Source organism: Palaemon carinicauda, chromosome 31, assembly GCF_036898095.1.
Source record: "Palaemon carinicauda isolate YSFRI2023 chromosome 31, ASM3689809v2, whole genome shotgun sequence".
Taxonomy (NCBI): Eukaryota; Metazoa; Arthropoda; class Malacostraca; order Decapoda; family Palaemonidae; genus Palaemon; species Palaemon carinicauda.
In genome coordinates, this window is record NC_090755.1 from 7,519,919 (window position 1) to 7,541,997 (window position 22,079).

The 22,079-nt window shown below is 42.1% G+C and overlaps 1 protein-coding gene across 1 annotated transcript in view; it reads right to left on the reverse strand.

Annotated features, from left to right (window-relative positions):
• The window catches only part of LOC137624247 (Bardet-Biedl syndrome 2 protein homolog), a 110,182-nt gene that overhangs the window by 83,611 nt on the left and 4,492 nt on the right, over positions 1-22,079 (reverse strand). The window contains exons 2-4 of the mRNA XM_068354759.1: positions 19,861-19,978; positions 14,402-14,626; positions 8,915-9,103 (exon numbers count right to left, since the gene is read on the reverse strand). Of these exons, the coding sequence (XP_068210860.1) occupies positions 8,915-9,103; positions 14,402-14,626; positions 19,861-19,977 (531 nt within the window). The 5' untranslated portion in view covers position 19,978. The remainder of the gene's footprint in view (positions 1-8,914; positions 9,104-14,401; positions 14,627-19,860; positions 19,979-22,079) is intronic.

A 22,079-nucleotide genomic window follows, 5' to 3' on the forward strand; every position in this document is an offset into this window, starting at 1 on the left:
GAGGTAAAGACACTAATAGCACCAATTGGCATACTAATATGAAGGAGAAAGGGAGCAATATTCAAAGTAGAATTTTCTTGAAAAGACTTACTGCTGATGTCAATTACTGGAGAATCATGCCCAATTTTGCAGGATCTTTGGAAATTATAGAGAAGAATAAGAGCTATCCAAAGAAAGTTCTTATGTGAAGAACTAGGAAAGAGAGAGAAATACAACTTGAAAGGATAAAAAAAATTGCATTAGATAGAATCCTGATAAGTTATCGCAAGTTCAAATCTTGCTTATAAGAGAATGTGAAAATGTAGCTTCTGAGCCAATCAATCCTGGAGGTTATAAGAGGCTATGCTGACAGAATCAGTAAGACTCAAAATAAAAAAAAAATAGCTTAGCACAAGGAGTTAAAGATATATCTGAAGTAGAAGATAACAAGCCCTTAGTTGAGCTTCCATGGAATCTACCAGTAATTATTTTTTCTATCACATTACTGCAGTGGGTTGGGAGACTAGTCTTTACACAATTCACAAGTCACAACTGGTTTTAAAACCTGAGTTTACTGATACTACATTACTGTATACAATAAATCTGGATCTGTTTATGATGCATATATGCTGAGCCATTAAAAAAATTTGGTAGTAAAAATTACTAACTTACCTAAAAATGTTATTTTCCTTAGTAAAATAAATTTTTGAATATACTTACCCGATGATCATGTAGCTGTCAACTCTGTTGCCCGACAGAAATCTAAGGTCGGGATACGCCAGCGATCGCTATACAGGTGGGGGTGTACACAACAGCGCCATCTGTCGAGTAGGTACTCAGGTACTTCTTGTCAACAAGAACTCAATTTTCTCCTCGGTCCACTGGTTCTCTATGGGGAGGAAGGGAGGGTCCTTAAATTCATGATCATCGGGTAAGTATATTCAAAAATTTATTTTACTAAGGAAAATAACATTTTTCAATATTAATCTTACCCGATGATCATGTAGCTGATTCACACCCAGGGGGGTGGGTGGAGACCAGCATACATGTTAACATTAGAAGCTAAGTATCCCGTATTTCATTTTAGCAGTTATTCAAAATAACAAACATAAAATAAATAAGTACCTGGTAAGGAAGTCGACTTGAACCATTACTCTGCCTTTTTAAGTACGTCTTCCTTACTGAGCCTAGCGATCCTCTTAGGATGCTGAGCGACTCCTAGGTGCTGAAGTATGAAGGGCTGCAACCCATACTAAAGGACCTCATCACAACCTCTAATCTAGGCGCTTCTCAAGAAAGAATTTGACCACCCGCCAAATCAACCAGGATGCGGAAGGCTTCTTAGCCTTCCGTACAACCCAAAAAACAACAATAAAAAGCATTTCAAGAGAAAGATTAAAAAAGGTTATGGGATTATGGGAATGTAGTGGTTGAGCCCTCACCTACTACTGCACTCGCTGCTACGAATGGTCCCAGGGTGTAGCAGTTCTCGTAAAGAGACTGGACATCTTTGAGGTAAAATGATGCGAACACTGACTTGCTTCTCCAATAGGTTGCATCCATAACACTCTGCAGAGAACAGTTCTGTTTGAAGGCCACTGAAGTAGCGACAGCCCTAACTTCATGTGTCCTTACCTTCAGCAAAGCAAGGTCTTCTTCCTTCAGATGAGAATGGGCCTCTCTAATCAAAAGCCTGATGTAGTAAGAAACTGCGTTCTTAGACATCGGTAAAGCAGGTTTCTTGATAGAACACCATAAAGCTTCTGATTGTCCTCGTAATGGCTTTGTACGTCTTAAATAGTACTTAAGAGCTCTTACTGGGCAAAGTACTCTCTCTAGTTCGTTCCCCACCAAGTTGGACAGGCTTGGGATCTCGAACGACTTGGGCCAAGGACGAGAAGGAAGCTCGTTTTTAGCCAAAAAACCGAGCTGCAAGGGACATGTAGCCGTTTCAGATGTAAAACCTATGTTCCTGCTGAAGGCGTGGATCTCACTGACTCTTTTAGCTGTTGCTAAGCAAACGAGGAAAAGAGTCTTTAATGTGAGATCCTTAAAAGAGGCTGATTGAAGCGGTTCGAATCTAGCTGACATCAGGAACCTTAAAACCACGTCTAGGTTCCAGCCTGGTGTGGTCAACCGACGCTCCTTTGAGGTCTCAAAAGACTTAAGGAGGTCCTGTAGATCTTTGTTGGTGGAAAGATCTAAGCCTCTGTGGCGGAATACCGCTGCCAACATGCTTCTGTAACCCTTGATCGTAGGAGCTGATAGGGATCTTACATTCCTTAGATATAACAGGAAGTCAGCTATCTGCGTTACAGAGGTACTGGTTGAGGAAACTGCATTCGCCTTGCACCAGCTTCGGAAGACTTCCCATTTTGACTGATAGACTCTGAGAGTGGATGTCCTCCTTGCTCTGGCAATCGCTCTGGCTGCCTCCTTCGAAAAGCCTCTAGCTCTTGAGTGTCTTTCGATAGTCTGAAGGCAGTCAGACGAAGAGCGTGGAGGCTTGGGTGTACCTTCTTTACGTGCGGCTGACGCAGAAGGTCCACTCTTAGAGGAAGAGTCCTGGGAACGTCCACTAGCCATTGCAGTACCTCGGTGAACCATTCTCTCGCGGGCCAGAGGGGAGCAACCAACGTCAACCGTGTCCCTTCGTGAGAGGCGAACTTCTGAAGTACCCTGTTGACAATCTTGAACGGAGGGAACGCATACAGGTCTAGATGGGACCAATCCAGAAGAAAGGCATCCACGTGAACTGCTGCTGGGTCTGGAATCGGAGAACAATACATCGGGAGCCTCTTGGTCATCGAGGTAGCGAATAGATCTATGGTGGGCTGACCCCACAGGGCCCATAGTCTGCTGCAAACATTCTTGTGAAGGGTCCACTCTGTGGGGATGACCTGACCCTTCCGGCTGAGGCGATCTGCAATGACATTCATGTCGCCCTGAATGAACCTCGTTACCAGCGAAATCTTTCGATCTTTTGACCAAATGAGGAGGTCCCTTGCGATCTCGAACAACTTCCTCGAATGAGTCCCTCCTTGCTTGGAGATGTACGCCAAGGCTGTGGTGTTGTCGGAGTTCACCTCCACCACCTTGCTTAGATGGAGGGACTTGAAGTTTATCAAGGCCAGATGAACTGCCAAAAGCTCCTTGCAGTTGATGTGAAGTGTCCTTTGCTCCTGATTCCACGTGCCCGAGCATTCCTGTCCGTCCAGTGTCGCACCCCAGCCCGTGTCCGATGCGTCCGAGAAGAGACGGTGGTCGGGGGTCTGAACAGCCAATGGTAGACCTTCCTTGAGAAGAATGCTGTTCTTCCACCACGTCAGTGTAGACCTCATCTCTTCGGAAATAGGCACTGAGACCGCCTCTAGCGTCATGTCCTTTCTCCAGTGAGCAGCTAGATGATACTGAAGGGGGCGGAGGTGGAGTCTCCCTAACTCGATGAACTGGGCCAGCGATGAAAGTGTCCCTGTTAGACTCATCCACTGCCTGACTGAACATCGGTTCCTTCTCAGCATGCTCTGGATGCATTCTAGGGCTTGACTGATCCTTGGGGCCGACGGAAAAGCCCGAAAAGCTCGACTCTGAATCTCCATACCTAGATAGACAATGGTCTGGGATGGGACGAGTTGGGACTTCTCTATATTGACCAGGAGGCCCAATTCCTTGGTCAGATCCATAGTCCATCTGAGATTCTCCAGACAGCGACGACTTGACGGAGCTCTTAAAAGCCAGTCGTCCAAATAGAGGGAGGCTCTGATGTCTGCCAAGTGAAGGAATTTGGCAATATTCCTCATCAGTTTGGTAAACACAAGAGGTGCCGTGCTTAGGCCAAAGCACAGGGCTTGGAACTGGTACACGACCTTTCCAAAGACGAACCTTAGGAAAGGTTGGGAGTCTGGATGGACGGGGACATGAAAGTACGCGTCTTTCAGGTCTAACGAGACCATCCAGTCTTCCTTCCTGACCGCTGCTAGGACCGACTTCGTCGTCTCCATCGTGAACGTCTGCTTGGTGACAAAAGCATTGAGAGCACTGACGTCCAGCACCGGTCTCCAACCTCCTGTCTTCTTCGCTACCAGGAAGAGACGGTTGTAGAAGCCCGGGGATTGATGGTCCCGGACTATGACTACCGCTCCCTTTTGTAGCAAGAGCGACACCTCTTGTTGCAACGCTAGCCTCTTGTCCTTCTCCTTGTAGTTGGGAGAGAGGTTGATGGGAGACGTTGCTAGAGGGGGACTGCGGCAGAACGGAATTCTGTACCCCTCCCTTAGCAACTTCACAGACTGAGCGTCTGCACCTCTGCCCTCCCAAGCTTGCCAGAAGTTCTTGAGCCTGGCTCCCACTGCTGTCTGGAGAGGTAGGCAGTCAGATTCTGCCTTTTGAGGACTTGGAACCCTTCTTCGATTTGCCACGGTGACTGTCGGCACGGGTACCTCCTCTGCTAGAGGTTCTGCCACGAAAGGGCGGGATGAACCTAGACACTGGTGTGTCCACTGCGGTAGAACGGAAAGGTCTAGGCACGGAAGGTAAAGCTTTAGCCTTACGTGCGGAGGACGCCACCAGGTCATGGGTATCCTTCTGGATCAACGAGGCAGCCATCCCCTTGATCAGCTCCTCCGGAAAGAGACACTTGGAGAGAGGAGCAAACAACAACTCCGACTTCTGGCAAGGAGTGATCCCAGACGACAAGAAGGAGCAAAGATGTTCTCTCTTCTTAAGCACTCCTGACACGTACGAAGCCGCAAGCTCACCAGACCCATCCCGAATTGCTTTGTCCATGCTAGACATGATAAGCATGGCAGAGTCCTTATCCGAAGGGGAAGTCTTTCTGCTTAACGCTCCCAAACACCAATCGAGGAAGTTGAAGATCTCAAAAGCACGAAAGACTCCCTTCAACAGATGATCCATGTCAGAAAAGGACCAGCAAATCTTAGATCGTCTCATAGCCAGCCTGCGGGGAGAGTCAACCAGACTTGAGAAGTCGCCCTGGGCAGAGGCAGGAACTCCCAAGCCGGGTTCCTCTCCCGTGGCATACCAGACGCTAGATTTGGAAGCAAGCTTGGTAGGCGGAAAGATGAAAGCAGTCTTTCCCAGTTGCTTCTTGGACTGCAACCACTCTCCCATAACCCTCAACGCTCTCTTGGATGAGCGTGCGAGGACAAGTTTGGTGAAGGCAGGAGCTGCTGACTGCATGCCCAGAGCAAACTCGGAGGGAGGAGAGCGAGGGGTTGCAGACACAAACTGTTCCGGATACAAGTCCCTGAACAAGGCAAGGACTTTCCGAAAGTCTAAGGAGGGAGGCGTAGACTTGGGTCCTTCTAAGTCGGAGTGCGGATCGTCCAAATGTGCAGCTTCGTCATCAGATGCTCCATCATCCGAAAGCTGAGTAGGAAGTGGCAAAGGTGGAGCAGAAAGCTGAACGGCTGAATCCGGCAGCACGGGTGCATGCGTAGCTGCTGCGGATCCAACATCATGCCGCTGCTGGTCAGTCTGCGAGCTGGCAACAACAAAAGCAGAGTGCTGGTGCGTGGGAGGGACTGCCGTGGGTTGCGGAGCATGCCGTATGGGATGCGGAGCATGCCGCATGGGTTGCGGAGCATGCCGCATTGTGTCAAAACACGGCAGCTCGACAGCACCTTCCCACTGCTGATGCGGAAGCTCACGCATGTCAACGGAGGGGTGCAGCATGAACATGCGTCTGGCAGGGTCGACTGCGCATCGGTGGTGGAGCTCTCACAGGTGGAGTGTGGGAGCAGGCAGCCGCAGTATCTGCTGAGCGCACAACCGTGGCAGGTTGTAGGTTAACTGGTGCCGTGTCAACCTTCTCAGCACAATACTCCTGCATAAAGGAAGCAAGCTGAGACTGCATAGTCTGCAGCATGGACCACTTAGGATCTACCGTGGTTGGTGCGGCAACAGACGGAGTAGTTGCCTGCTGCGGAACCACTCTACCTCTCTTGGGAGGTGTGCAGTCTTCGGAAGACTGCGGCGAGTCCGAACTGACCCAGTGGCTACACCTGGGCCGTTGGACTCGCTCGGAAGGGACCTTACGCTTGAGAGGTCGTGAGACCTTGGTCCAACGTTTCTTCCTCGAAACTTCTTCCACAGACGAGGAATGATAGGGCTCATTCGTCTGTTTGTGGATGGGACGATCTCTGACAGATACGTCCGCAACCACTGAGGGTACATCCGTACGCTGATCAAGGCCTGCCGAACCCTTTGGTCCTTCGACATTGCTTCTACCCTGGGCTTGGGAGCTTGCAAGAGGTCCCGGACTGGGAGGACGACTGGCACGAACAGATGTACCCTCATGCGCAACACTGACACTGACACTTTTCTCTTCACTAGCACTCACAACACTTCCCACTGCACTTTGCGCTTTCAGCTCTTTGACATCTGCCAAAAGCTGATTCCGGTCATTAGCTAATGACTCCACTCTGTCACCAAGAGCCTGAATGGCACGCATCATGTCCGCCATGGAGGGCTGAGCACTAGTAGCAGGGTCGGGAGTCACCACTACAGGGGAAGGAATAGGTTGAGGGGCATGGGGAGAGGAAAAATCAAAAGAGCGAGAAGAACTCCTCCTGATCCTATCCTTCTCTAGCCTACGTGCATTTTTAAGGAATTCGTTAAAATCGAATTCCGAAAGCCCAGCGCATTCCTCACATCGATCTTCCAATTGACAGGATTTACCCCTACAATTGGAACAAACGGTGTGAGGATCTATGGAGGCCTTCGGAAGACGCCTAGAACAAGCCCTAACGCTACACTGCCTGTACTTAGGGACTTGAGACTGGTCAGACATCTTGAATTGTAGAAATAGTCAAGGGGGAATTCCAAAATCTAGCAAAGTTCGTTAACAATTAATCCAAATTTAATCAAAAAGCTTGCTAAGCTAATGATAAAGATTCCTGAATAGCGAAGGCTAAAATCTAGAGCGAATACATCACCAAAATCGTGAAAAACAACTCCAGAATCAACAGCGTATCCAAGTAGGTCTTGCCGGTGGCACGACAGAGGAAAAATTGAGTTCTTGTTGACAAGAAGTACCTGAGTACCTGCTCGACAGATGGCGCTGTTGTGTACACCCCCACCTGTATAGCGATCGCTGGCGTATCCCGACCTTAGATTTCTGTCGGGCAACAGAGTTGACAGCTACATGATCATCGGGTAAGATTAATATTGAAAAATAGTTATTAAAATGGATTCAGAAATGCTACCACAGACATCTGTACAAATATGGATCAATAATTACTGTCACAAAACAAGAAAATAAATTTGATAACATTTAATAACTACAGTAACAGGTCATGAAAATGAACTGTAACTAGTCATCATAGCAACAGAGAAAAATTAATGCTGGACAAGTGAAGTAGATTATGGAGTGGATTAATCACATGGTAAAGCTGGAGAGTTTCTTCCTTCATCGGCGGATACAGACAATTTGTCGCCCACAGTTCACCACCGGCGAACTTTTATTACTAATACTGTAGATGTTATTACTAAGAGCCCATTCCCTGAAAATGACTAAACTATTATTATTTGCCACAATTAAACTATTAATATTATTATATGTAATTACTAATAGCCCACTCCTTGAAAATTGCTAATTTTAGTTTTAAGAATAAATATTGCTAATTACCAGTATTACTTATGTTAACTTTTTTAGTTTTTAGAATAAAAAACTTCGGTACCTTTTCATATCTTATAATGGCTGTTGACCTTGATTCTCATATTGAAGCCTTAGTAAATAATTTGACCTCAGAACTAGAAGCTATACTAACTTGGTTTGAGTGTAATCACATGGGTGTTTACAACAGACGAGGTAACAGAAGGAACTCGTTATTCCCCTACAGTTTATGGAATGTTTATGAAACAACAAGATGAAGATCGAACTAACTATGCAGAAGCATGTCACAGAAAACTCTCTTACGAACTAGGAAGCCATCATCCAACACTATGGAAGTTTACTGAAGCACTAAACAAAGTACAAAAAGGTAGAGATTTGTATAAAGAACATCTAATTGCAGGACATGAACCTGCCACTAAGTTAGAAAAAAGTACCAAAATATGGACCAAAGAATTAAGAAAATTGTTTATTAATATGATAACGAGAGAAGTTGTATTGAATATTTACAAGGTATAGCACATAATTTTCAAATGTAATGAAATTATATGAATTTTTTTTTTAACTATGTTCTGCATGACATCATTTTTGAGAAAATAAATATGATTCTTTAAATCAAGTTTTTTCTTTCGCATGTTTTTTTTTTTTCATCCTTAATTGTAAATCATTATTTGGTGGCGAACTGTCATCTATGGTGAATTGTTACTGTCTGACAATTGTTGGCGGCTAATTGACCTATACCCATTCATCAGTGAAGTGTCCATGAATTTCCAACAGATGTTTAAAAGACTCCATAAAAGTGAAGAGTTTGTGATGAAATCAATAACAACTCTAAATTATACACCTATAGTACGGTATATGTAATGCTTTGTCACACAACTAATTTATACTATCCATTGCAATAGAATAAGAATACAGTGAACAGGCAAAAATTCAAAATACTGTTACAAAAAGAATGAATCCAGAATGTTAATTTCATAGGTAAGAAAACAAATGTACTGTAGTTTTAAATGTATATCCAAGATTATATTTTGCATACCAATTGTAGTGTGGTCACAAATACATTCATAAATCAAACGCCCTTGACATCAAAGTTCTCCTTAAACCTTGCACATACGTAGACAATGAAAATTCTCGAAATCATTAGTATGCAAAAACTCAAAAACTTAACTTATCCATGCAAACTGGTGGACTAGTACTAACTATACCTGTAACAATTCAACCTAAATTTAATATTTCAAGAATTTTTGCAAAGATTCTTCCACTGAGTTCCTACCATTAATTACACTCTATGTAACTTACTTCGTTTTCTTCATCCCCATCGAAGTCGGTTAGCGTTAGGGAGGTAACATTGTCCCCTGTAACTGTCCAGAATGGATCCCGACCATCAGCGTCAAAACCATGAATAGAGCAGTTCCCTCCAATAAGAGCCAATGGAGTAGGATGACGTCCCAAATGGCCAATGGAGATGGCATTTGCTCCATCGGATACCTAAGTTTAAATGTAAACGTAATTACTTTTCACAGATCATTTATGTGATACTATAAAATATCGCCCAGCAATGAAAATCTATAAAAAAAAATGTACACAGTATATAACAGTTCATTACAGTATTCAATTATCAGGTCTTCAAAATCCACAAATAAATTCTCCCCCCTTAATAATGCACCTTATGTAACTTGTTAAATTCCCTTATATATTTCTATAAACATTATAATTAGCACAAAACTTGTGGAAAAGGTCCAAATTAGCACAGCATACGTAAATTAAATGTTAAAATACACGTTTTTTGAGCAAAAGCTGTAAAAAAAAAAAAAAAAAAAAAAAACAAGTACTTTACATAGAGTATTCCTGGGACTCCTCACAGACAATCAAATCTGCAAATGTTAAAACCTCGAATGTTAAGAGACGAATGTGCTCAAAATAAAAGAAATAGTAATACAGCACTTTATGTCGGTTCAACTCTTACTTTAATTCATTCATCCTTAAGTATTAAGTGCAAAAATAAAATCCACTTTATGCTGTTTTCATTAATGTATGTATCTGGCTTATATAGGTTATAAGTACCGGTGCTTTTTTGTCTTCATATGTAAAAAAGAAAAACATAGTCACTTTATATACGTTGGAAATTGCCTATTTCGGGTTTCTTGGAACTAATTAATGGAGTAGGGTGAGGTACAGTATTACAGTAGTAACAGTGTGACTTCAAGTAAGACTGATCAAAATGTAACAAACTTCAAAAGTAATTTGTATTTTTCCAGCTATAAAACATGTCCTTTAAAATATAGCATGTCTTCATTGGAACATAATGTCTCCTGAAATTGTGAATGAGGTAGTTAAAGACAGAAGTGAATGCAAGTGAGGAACCCTGCCCACACACTTGTCAAAGACTCTTCAGTTTTGACCTACGACACAGGACTGAGAGGGGTGGATGAGGTTGGAAGTTTAATTCAAAAGGAATCAGGTTTGTATAACTAGGAAAAATAAAAATTACTTTTAAAATGTAATTTTTTCCTACAAGAATACAAACCTCTCGTCATTTCAAAGAGAGATTCACTTATTGGTGGGTAGGAAATCCCACTAAAACTGAAATATTTAGTTCTTACCTACGAATGCCAATCTCGTTGGTCTCATATGGGAGTGAAGGGGATAACTCCACCAACCTTATATCAGCCCATCATTGGGATGAGTACGTTGACAGGGTCTCGCCATTACTTGAAAGGTAAAAGAATCTTTCTCTTACAAATAAAGATGCAGTCTAGAAATAAAAGCCTTGTGCATGTTGCCAAAAGGATAATTGTCCATTCCACCATTCTCCCTATCATAAAAGGAGAATAGAGAAAACTACTTTTACAGAGCCAGTCTAATAAGAATGTTGCTCAGCAATGTAGCTTATCAGCATCAACATTAGATCCAGTGTGTAAAAGTACAAAACCTTATCCCCAAGTAAGGGGAATGAAAGAAGCAGGGAAGCCAGTCATTTTACCTTTCCTCTTGACTTACATCGAAGTAAGGGAGCTGAGCTGGCTACATAACTACTAATGCAACCACCAAAGGGTCAAGAACAGGAGTCGAAGTACTTATTGGTATACTCCCTGACAAAGACTGAAGGATGTTTGATTCGCCAAACTCCATCACCTGTCCAACTGCAAATTTTTTGGAGTCTTAAGTGGGATAACCCAACTTCGTGAGCTCTACATCGAGATGATACCTCGACCCACTAAAAGGTCAAAGTGTATGCTCTTAAAAGTCTAACAAAGTCAGAAACAGATGTGTTCCGTAACACCTCTTTCTTGGTTCTGCCAGTGCTATGGAAGAGATGCTAACACTCAGGCACAAGATGTCAGATCCTCTTCAAAAGTTACAACCAGAAAAATACCTCTTCTAAACAGAAGATAGACCACCTTCCATGGTTGACAGTTGCATCAGACTGTAGTTATCCAGAAACCTTCGGTGCAAACCTCTCTACAAGCCTTCACTGAGAAACTGGATAGCCTCCAACCATAAAGTGCAAGTAAATTCATGGAATGAGGTACCTCTGAAGGTGTGGCTGAAATGGGTTGATCTCTAGAAATGTTAAAAGATTGTGAAATATTTGGTATATGGTCATCTGGGAGCAACCAGAGTCATCCTGAGGCCTGATGTGAACAACACTTGATTGGTGATTTCATGTGTGTTGAAAGATGTCCTCGAAAGTTGCCCATGGATCTGGACATCTAACCTATATATACCACTGGCAACATACTGTATGCCAGTATATTCCTATTGCCTGGACCGTACCTTGATGAGTTTTACTGCATTGGTACAACACCCAGATGTGCTTTGTCAACTTGTAAAGGGGGTGGGGAACAAGACCATGGTCCCCATGGTCCCCTTGCTTGTTGACATAGACTAATATGGTGGAGATGGCACACATCATCACTAACAAGAGCCTCCTCAAACATTCTTGAAGAGCTTGCAGTTAGAGATGCTGCTTCTTGCATTCCAGGATGAGGAACTGCAGACATACTTCTACAGATCACACACCTCAAACAACCAGGTTACCCAAGTGAATGTCAAAACCATCCTTCAGGACATCTGGGAACAGCTGCATGTCTAGAGGTGCAAAGTCAAAAGGGACTCCCCTGATAAGATCTTCTTTATCTAGCCACCAAGAAGATTGGCCCATGATTCCTGTCTCCCTGGGACAGAATAATTCAGGGGATCTCTGGAGGTGAGCAAAAGATCCTTAAAATACCACCGAAAGGATCTCTGTTGAAGGTGCCCTAGTGGAATGAGATTCTTTACAGAGGAAGGTAGATGAAAGACACTAACAGTGCTGAACTAGGGTAATCAAGAACATTATCGGACTGTGAGATGGAGGACAAGGGGCAATGGTCCAGAAAATGAAGAAAGCCCCCATCCTAAAAGACACTAGCTACCCAGAACTCAGCCACATGACAAGATGCTAAAGGTATGACAGGCATCCCACTACTCGAGGTGACAGGAGAGGGGGAATATTGACATCAGATTCCCCCTTCCTAACCTGCCAGGTTGGGTGCCTCAAAAGGGTTGTGCACGCACAAGATCCCTTCAAAAAGATGTCACAAGATGACCTGATCAGAGACAGAAAAGGTGAGCACCACCTCTAGACCCACTTGGTTTGAGAGTCGGGAAACCAAAGCAGAGATCCTCTGCAAAACACAGTTAGCCCACTGGTATAATGACTGTTGCGCAAGCCTTCCCATCTGGCAGCACAGTACTCCTGTATTTCTCTAAAGATTCAGGGGTCAAGAACACCTTGACCTTGCAAAGGATATTCCATGTCTGACCATCGTCAAGTCAAGATGATTATGACAGAAGCTCATATCCACCAATTCAAGTGGCCGAGAATGATGTGCCTTTGGACTTGAGCCTCTTCATGGTGAGTCCCCTCAACAGTGGTGGTGACATAGCAGATACTGACACACTAAACCTCACTGTTTCGAGAGTAGGTGTGGCAGGATCTTGCTTGGCTGACCAAAAGCGAGTGTTCTCAGATCCACTGATCTGATTGTCAACTCAATTCAGGACCAACTTGCAAAATCCAATTAAGGCAGCAACAGAGAAGGCCTTGACCTCTGAAGGGACACTGTACCACAAGTTTCATAAATGCTTGTACACAATAATGTTATTAGTTTTTTTTATCCCTTACTCTCCCCGCACTGAAAACAGAAACCTGTTTAATCTTGCTATTACATGTTTTATACTATTTGAATTTTTTATCATTCTTGCTCTCAACTATCTGTATATAAGCTCGTTGTCTGGTTAAATAAACTTCACTTGCATTCATCTCACCTCTCTATTAGTACCTAACAGTCACCTCGCACAATTGGTGAGGGGATGAATGCAAGTGAAGTTTATTCAACAAGACAATGAGGTTATATACACATGGGTCCAACCATCAAGGTCACATCACTTAGTTCATTATACTAAGATGAGCGCAAGAACATCCACAAAGGCACACTCATACTCAGACTTTTCTAGTTCTGTTGGTACAAATCCAAGGGTGGGGCAAAAGGAACCTGAGTACCCATGACTGTACTTCACAGAAATAGAAGGTCCAGCAGACTGCCCCAGAGATCTACCCTCTTCCCACGAAAGGACCAAACCTGCGACATAATCAGGGACTGATGCGGACCATGCCAGTAGTCATCGCAGAGGGAAGGATCTCTACTATGGATCAAGACTGAGACAAAATAAATACCACTTCTCTTTCCTCTGATCGATGTGGAGAGAAGGGACTGGGTTATGGCTCTTTTACCAACAGCCAGTGGCCATCAGAAATGAGCAAACACGACCTCGGGATACCACAGCACCATATCCAAAAAAGGAGCAGTAAGCCCAGATAGGTGAAGACCATGCAACTCTGTCTCACCTGGCTACTGGGTAGCCAGGAGAACAAGGAGCACAGCCCTCAGAGGCTGTGACACATGAACATAGTCCCAAGGTCACTGGTGTCACTACCTAATTGTTCAAAAAAACACTGGGTACCTACCTGCAAGAACTAGGAGGTCCCTCAATGCCAGTTGTCTGCAACAAAGAGCTTCTAGCTTATGTTAGAATGCAGCAATCACCTCATTCCACAGAACATGAAAAACAATGTAGATCAGTTCTCCCTGCTCCTAAAGCATGCTCCCAGACCCTAGGACAGGGGCATATGCACTGAGGCTTCAGCAAGCAGCAAATTCAAAGAAGGAAAAATGGTAGACAGTCCCTTCAGTAATTCATGGGCTTGCCAGAATAACGACGAAGATAACTCAGCCTTCCCACACCTTAACGAAAACACACGCCAAACGGAAGGTCATGATCTACTCTCAGTAAAAAGTGGATAATTGAAAAAAACCATGATCTTAAGTCTATTGGCGGTTTAGCCGATGCAGGTCCAACATATGTATTCTTGCTTTATTCCATTATCAACAGGAAGCTGTATAGTATTATCAACCATTCAAACTAAGAGGTAAGAAAAAGATTAAAGATTAAACAGCCTTGAATACGTCCATACTCATTGCAACAGAAGACAAAGGTGAGGAGTTTTTTATAAGCGCGTGGCAGGGGCTACTCACCCACGCTCAATGCCTAACGTTAAGTACTTCGTTCATGATTTTAACAGGCACACCACTTCTGCTAAAGACATTCCCTATTTTAAAGGACAAGATGTTTGTATACACATGGGAACAAAATAAATTTCCTCTTTAGAAATCTCATTTTACTTTCATAGAAGACAGACCTGATTATTTCATATTAAAATACCATATTATTAATACTTACATCTTTATAAAATACATCAGCATTGTTCTGTACATCATAGGCTAAAACATTGGTGGGAGTTCCAACTACTAAGGTATCATATAGCTGCGAAACAGTCAGGCGACCAGCTGTGATAGCAGAAACTGTCTGATTTATGTTGAGTAAAGAAGTCTCTGAGCTACTCTGGCTTAGGGACATACGTCCCCCCGACACACCAAGTCTTTGATGTGGATTGTGAATAAGAACCTGAAAGGCAAAAAATTATCAGTTTCTTATAATTTACTTATCAAAGTAAAACCAAAAAAAGTAAAAAAAAAAGTTATAGGAACACTAAACCTAACTGCAATACAGTACTATATTTATGATTGAAACATCTACATCCTGGATAAATTTAATGGCTTTCAATTTCTGTTACATAGGAGATTACAGATCGTAATTTTAAAATCAAAACATAACACAAGTAAAACAAACTTATAATTATAAAATAGGAACAAATAATTATAAGAAATATGATAATCCTCACTATAATCATTATGATTTAATCATCAAATTACAGTACTGTACATCATAATTAATGTAGGACATACGGTACTTTTTAAGGAAACCCAAAAAATTTTGAAAAACCTGACCTGCCATGTAACTTAAAATTTTATTACAAGTATTGTATGGTGACCGAATGAGGAGAGTAAGGCTGCAGGAGAAAGGTTGTACAGTACAAGCAACCCTTTCAGGAGAAAACTAGTCTTCCCTTTCGATTCATCGGAAACTGGGACAAACTCTGGCTACTTGGTCAGCCAGCATTACCTGGGGATTGCGTCTTTTGACAAAATCTAAAGGGTTGTAAGATTCAATTGAGAGAAACAAGGATCATTTGACTCTTAAGCGAAAGATCAACTCTAATCGGAGTGCCTGAGGGTGCAGAGAGGTTGCTTAACAAGTAAATATTTCTAGTCGATCGCTGTCGAGTCATGCAATCAGTTGCAAGCAACTGTTTCATAAAGGGGTGGTGAACCCTGTACTGCAACTTTCTTTGATAATACAGAAGTTGGTCGTGTATGTCCCTTTACAGATCAGTAAACACCAAAGTAGCCAGTAATCTCTAGTGGATAATGACATTACAGTACGGTGAACCTCCCTATTTGGTCGCTGTCAAGCAAACAATCGGTCACAAGCAAATACTTCCAAAACACACATCAACGAGAGGAACTTGCCCATGCACCTTGCTAACACTTAGTGTCTGGGTGGGCTGAGGGCTCTCTTTTATGAATATGAATAAGGTACAGATGCTTGCCAGCACTGAGAGGTCGAGCAGACTCTCATGAGCAAAAGGATCTCGCCCCGCACACCTTGCTAATGCTCAGTGTGTGGGTTCACTCCTCGCATGAAAAGGTTAGAGGAGCTCGCCCAGACCTTCGTCAGGTAGCAAAGCTTGTTAGCGTATAATGCCAGCATTTGTTCTTTTGCATAAATATGTTAGAGGAGCTTGCCCACACTCTCGACAGAGAACTTTAGCTCCTAGTGTCTGGGTTCGCTCTCTCGCATGAAAGGGGTTCCTTTGCCCAAGAAAGAAAAGGACACAAACACTCGCCAACGCTCTCAGAGAAGATTGACAAGTTGTCTAGCATGCTTTAGAAGAAGGCACGAGCTCATATGGTGGCGAGCAAGTTTGAGAAAGATTTTGCTATGCGCTAACGCACAACAGGAAAAACAGGCTCTTCTCCGTAAGGGGAGGAAAGGCCGAGGCGGGGTCCCGAAGGACCTGACCTCACAAAACTCCATGAGCTTTGTTGTGCCCTACGGCTATGGTGGTGAGAGGCGGCAGTCTCAACCGGTCAGCAGGCATCACCATATGCGGCAATAACCTGGAAGGGTTATAGCCTACAAGCCTCGTTGATGGGAGAGGCGGCGACAGCAAGCAGTCGGCAGGCACCGCCATCTGCTACAATGACCTCGAAGGGATATTGTTCATGATACTCGTTGTACCCTGGCGTCACGATGGAAAGAGGTGGCGACTGCAAGTGGTTGACAGGCATCACCATATGTGGCAATAAGCCCAAAGGGTTATAGCTCACAAGACTTGTCGATGGGAGAGGTGGAGACCACAAGGGGTCGCAGGTATAACCATCAGTGGCAATACCTCTAAAGGGATAATACTCATGAAGCTAGTTGTGTGGAGCTCCATGTATAATACTTTGCAAACACTCAATATGTTGAGCACGCTTAGGCTGGGGGTACGCATCATAAGCTGATAGTTTTGAAATGTGACCATAGTCAGTTTCTGGATTCTTTTCAAGAGAATTGCCAGACTGGTAACCCCAAGGGAAACTAGTCTACAACTGTTCTCATTCGTACAACGGAGCTGCAGGAACAAAGGGTGAGCAGATTCACTGAGTGCTACAGCTAAGGGCACGAGAACTCTTTCGGTGCATTACCTCCAGTCTTGGAAGGATAGACCGTGGTCAACCCCTGGGGAATTATGTGTGCCTCTAACAGAAGCCTCCTCGTAAGCCATTCCTTAACAGGGAGACCCAAACGCCCCAAGGAGAGCAGGAGTTACTGCAGGTGGCAAAGAGAGAGACACCCACGGTGGAGGACGCCATTGTTTTGCTAGAGGAAACAACGGTAGTTATACATTGCTAAAAAGTCTTTTGACTAGTTTCAGCCTCTGCAAAAATAATATCCACTGTAAAGAGCAAAATGGTTTATAATAAGTGCTGAAACATAGTTTCAATTCACGGTCCCAGGCAGGATTGATTTCCTGCCATGCGAATGCAAGGCAAACTCATTACCATTATACTGGCCAGGAGGCTTTCTCTAGGTACAGCAAGTTCCATTCCTTCACTCACATAACAAATAGTCCAACATATCTGACATATTCTCTATAGCAATTATCATCATCATAAAGTAATTGAACACGAGTAATGAGTCACAATTAAAACTCACAGGGGTTTCCAAAAGAATATGTCCTTAAAGGGGAACTGAAAATTTGCAAAAGATAAAATGACACAAAGTAACGCAGCTGATGTCAAAGAGAGGTAACAATGATTGAACTTCAAACTCTGTCTTGATTATAAAACTCAGAATATAATAGTGACCATCATCAGCAAGTTACAAGCCCATATAAATGTTGGTGGCTTAAAATCATCTGTAAGGGGATGTGGATTTTCCTAAAAAGATAACAGCCACAATTAGATACTGTATTACTTCTCCAGCAGCATTTAAATAGATGAGAGATGCAGCAGAGAACCAATGAAGGCAATGTCAAGAAAAAGGATTTTGACGAAGGAAAAATCTATTTCTGGGCGAGGGACCTGTGTCGCTCCGTGAAATGCTCCTCTAGCACCATTTCTAAGTCATAGTTATTGCTGAATATACCAGAGAAAAAGAGATGCATGGAATGCCAGGAATAAACCTAGCTCGCTCACTCATTGAATGTCGGTATAGAAAACTAGGGCGTGATTGAACCACGACCATAGATCCCTCACCAATTAGATCTCTCCTTCATCAACATCTCCCCTCGCTACCCCTACATCTCCCCACCCCCCATCCTCATTCCTCTTCAGCACTTGCGTTGGTCAGACGTGTTTTGTTTTGCTCGTGTGCTTTGTGTTTTTTTCAGAAGATTGTAGTCAAGAAGTAAGATATAGATTAGCTGACACAAAAACAATCAGTTATGATATAAATAAATATGGCAGACAATGTGACAGAAGTGGAATGAATGAATAAAAGAATAATGTCAATGAAACATCATTCTACAAAAGAAAGTAATGAATATGCTCTTGGTATACTGTTCTTATGACAATCATGCAGACCAATAGAAAAAAGTAGGCATTTTGGAAAAGGTTCTCAACGCATTACATTCCAAAGTTAAAGTAGATACTGGTGAAAAAAAATTTAGATAGCCAAGTATGAACTAACACTGTTCGCTTTGAAGATGTGACACGAAAAATCAGCCTGAGATAAATTATTAAAGAATTCTGCCAGAGCTTAGTATTCCAGTGGCTAACAAGAAGTTTATTTCAAATAAAATCATACTCTTAATTAAAAACCCAGTACAGTACTTTTTATTATTATTATTATTATTATTACTATCCAAGCTACAACCCTAATTGGAAAAGCAAGATGCTATAAGCCCAGGGGCTCCAATAGGGAAAAATAGCCCAGTGAGGAAAGGAAATAAGGAAATAAATAACTGAAGAGAACAAATTAACAATAAATCATTCTAAAAAAAGTAACAACGTCATAACAGATATGTCATATAAAAACTACTAACAACGTCAAAAACAAATATGTCATATATAAACTATAAAAAGACTCATGTCCGCCTGGTCAACAAAAAAGCATTTGCTCCCACTTTGAACTTTTGAAGTTCTACTGATTCAACAACCATTTATGTGAACTGCAAAAAATCACCAGAAAATTCACCCTTATTAGAGTAAAGGTGTTGACATGGTTCCATAGATATTCTGCAGGCAGCTGTCTAATTACCTCCACCTACAAAGTTGAAAGGAGGTTATATTTTACCCCCCATTTTGTGTGTTTGTGTCTGTTTGTTTGTGAACAACTTCCTCTCCACAATTTTAATTGTAGAGTAATGAAACTTGCAGGGATTGACTGTTATGTAAAAATCTGGAAATGATTAAATTTTGGAAGGTCACCGTCAAAGATCAAGGTCAAGGTCACGATCAAACAAAATATCCAATAAGTTTGTACATCGTTGTCATAGACTTCAGATTTGGTTAATACTAGAGTGCATGAAAATCCACGCTAATCAATACTTGTTAACGTCAAAGCTCAAGGTCAGGGTCGAGCAAAAGGTCGAGAAATAAGCTGCCACGGCAAAATGTCTGCACTCTACTAAGTGCCCCTCTAGTCCTCTTGTTTTATGATCAGTTGTGACAGAACAGATGGAGAAGGAAAAGGGGCAATAAAAGGTACAGTTAATGGACTTGTTCATGTACTGTATAGCAATTTTTTTCAATTACATCTGTTTTCTTACTAACTCCTTCATTGTCTCAACCATCCATGAAATGAACTCTTTCCATAATCACAATATACCCGAGTACTTTATATTTAAATAGCCAAACACAAATATGCACATATCATCACAAAAAATACAAGTATAAGAAAGGGCTAACATTCATGAAATAAAAAATATAATCAAGAATAAATTGAATGCAGCACAGAAAATTTTCTATGAGAAAAATTTGATAATCGTGAATTGAATAGCACACACATAAGGGATTGTTTTTAAGGTCCACACAGGCACTTTTAAGCCTGAATTTACGGACAGTCAGGTGGCCATTCTTGTGAAAAAATTTAATTTTTCTTATTTTACAATAAATAGAACACCTGTCTGTGTTAATACCCTATGGCAGTAGCACTACTGATGAGATGAATATATAACAACATAAAATTATGTCCCATACAAAAGATTAATAGAAAATAATAACAACAATAATAACAACAATATAACTCACTTTGTCTGCTGTTGTACAAGCAGTGAGACATGCGTGGGCCCCATCATATTTTCCAATAGTTACTTTTCCAGGTAAAATTTTCTGATCGAGATTTAACGTAAACACCGGAATTAACATTCTGAAATAAGATACAATTTAATGAAAAAATTAATCAAAAATAAAATTTATAATAAAAATATCTATCAAGAAACTATGGTAAGTAATATACTGTAAATACTCAACATCAAACTATCTTAACACAGTAATTCAAATGGCCTTTTTAAAAATTGCTGTATCTAAATAAGCATTAAAAAAAAGTTAAAAGTAAAGAATCAGAAAAACTCAAGGGAATCTACATACATATAGTTTGGCAATATTGAACCAAAAAAATTAATCCATTTTGTTTCATACAAACAAACTGTTGTCTCAAGTAGCTCAACATTTTAGGCCTAAGCAATGACAGCATAGATGCATTCAAAGGGATGAAATAAAAAGACTTGCTTAGTAAAGCTAACAGCCCAGTGCATCTTACCTACTGTCATCAGAAAGGGGTTTTATTCTAAGAATATATCTACACTCAAAGGCAAGAGAAGTGTTTCCTCAACTTAAAATAACAAATTTTATAGGTAATATATATTTTGCCCCCTGTGGCCGCGGGGGCATAAAACAATTAGAATAGCGCCAACGTTATCCCTGCGTGTCGTAAGAGGCGACTAAAAGGGACGGGACGAGGGGGCTGGGAACCCCCTCTCCTGTAAAAGTATCCTGTGAGACAGCAACAAAGAGATGGAGCTGGGGGGAGAGTGACTGCTCCCCGCACTCTAGTTTTGGGGTGTTTGAATGTGCGTGGATGTAGTACGATAGAGAGTAAAAGATGTGAGATTGGAAGTATGTTTAGAAGTAGAAGGATGGATGTATTGGCCTTGTGTGAGACAAAGATGAAAGGAAAGGGTGAAGTGATGTTTGGTGAAATGTCTGGTAGAGTGTCTGGGATTGAAAGGGGAAGAGCGAGAGAGGGTGTGGCTTTATTGTTGAGTGAATGGATGACAGGTAAAGTAGTGGAATGGAAGGAGATATCATCTAGGTTAATGTGGATAAGGGTTAGGTTGGGTAGGGAATGTTGGGCGTTTGTCAGTGCGTATGAGCCAGGTAGTGAGAAAAGTGAAGAAGAGCGGAATGAGTTCTGGAATGAATTAACTAGGTGTGTAGAAGGACTGGGTAGAAGGAATTATGTAGTTGTTATGGGTGACTTAAATGCTAGAGTGGGTGCTGGAGAGGTAGAAGGTGTCATTGGGAAATATGGCGTACCAGGTGAAAATGAGAGTGGTGAGACTGGTAGATATGTGTGTTGAACAAGAGATGGTAATAAGTGCTAGCTTTTTTAAAAAGAAAGATAAAAATAAGTATACATGGGTAAGAGTGGCAAATGGAAGAGTAGTAGAAAGGGCATTAATGGATTATGTGTTGATAACTAAAAGAATGTTTGGAAGATTGAAAGACGTGCACGTGTTTAGGGGTATGGCTAACGGTATGTCTGATCATTTTTTGGTGGAAGGAAAATTAGTTGTAGCAAAAGAGTGGGGGAATAGAGTAGGTGGATGTAAAAGGGAGCTAGTGAGGGTTGAAGAGCTAATAAAACCGGGGGTAAAAAGTAAATATCAGGAAAGGTTGAAAATGGCATATGACGAGGTGAGAGTAAGAGAAACTGGTAATTTAGAGGAGGAGTGGAAGTTAGCAAAAGAAAATTTTGTTGGGATTGCAAGTGATGTATGTGGCAAGAAGGTTGTTGGAGGCAGCATGAGGAAGGGCAGTGAATGGTGGAATGAAGGAGTGAAGGTAAAAGTGGAAGAGAAAAAGAGGGCTTTTGAAGAATGGCTGCAGAGTAATAGTATAGAGAAGTATGAAAAATATAGAGAGCAAAAGGTGGAAGTAAAGCGCAAGGTACGTGAGGCAAAGAGGGCAGCTGACCTGAGGTGGGGTCAGGGACTGGGTCAGTCATATGAAGAGAATAAGAAGAAGTTTTGGAAAGAAGTGAAGAGAGTAAGGAAGGCCGGCGCAAGAATTGAAGAGACAGTGAAAGATGGAAATGGAAGGTTATTAAAAGGAGAGGAGGCAAGGAAAAGGTGGGCGGAATATTTTGAAAGTTTGCTGAATGTTGAGGATGATAGGGAGGCAGATATAATTGCGGTTCCAGGTGTTGAGGTGCCAGTGATGGGAGATGAGAATGAGAGAGAGATTAC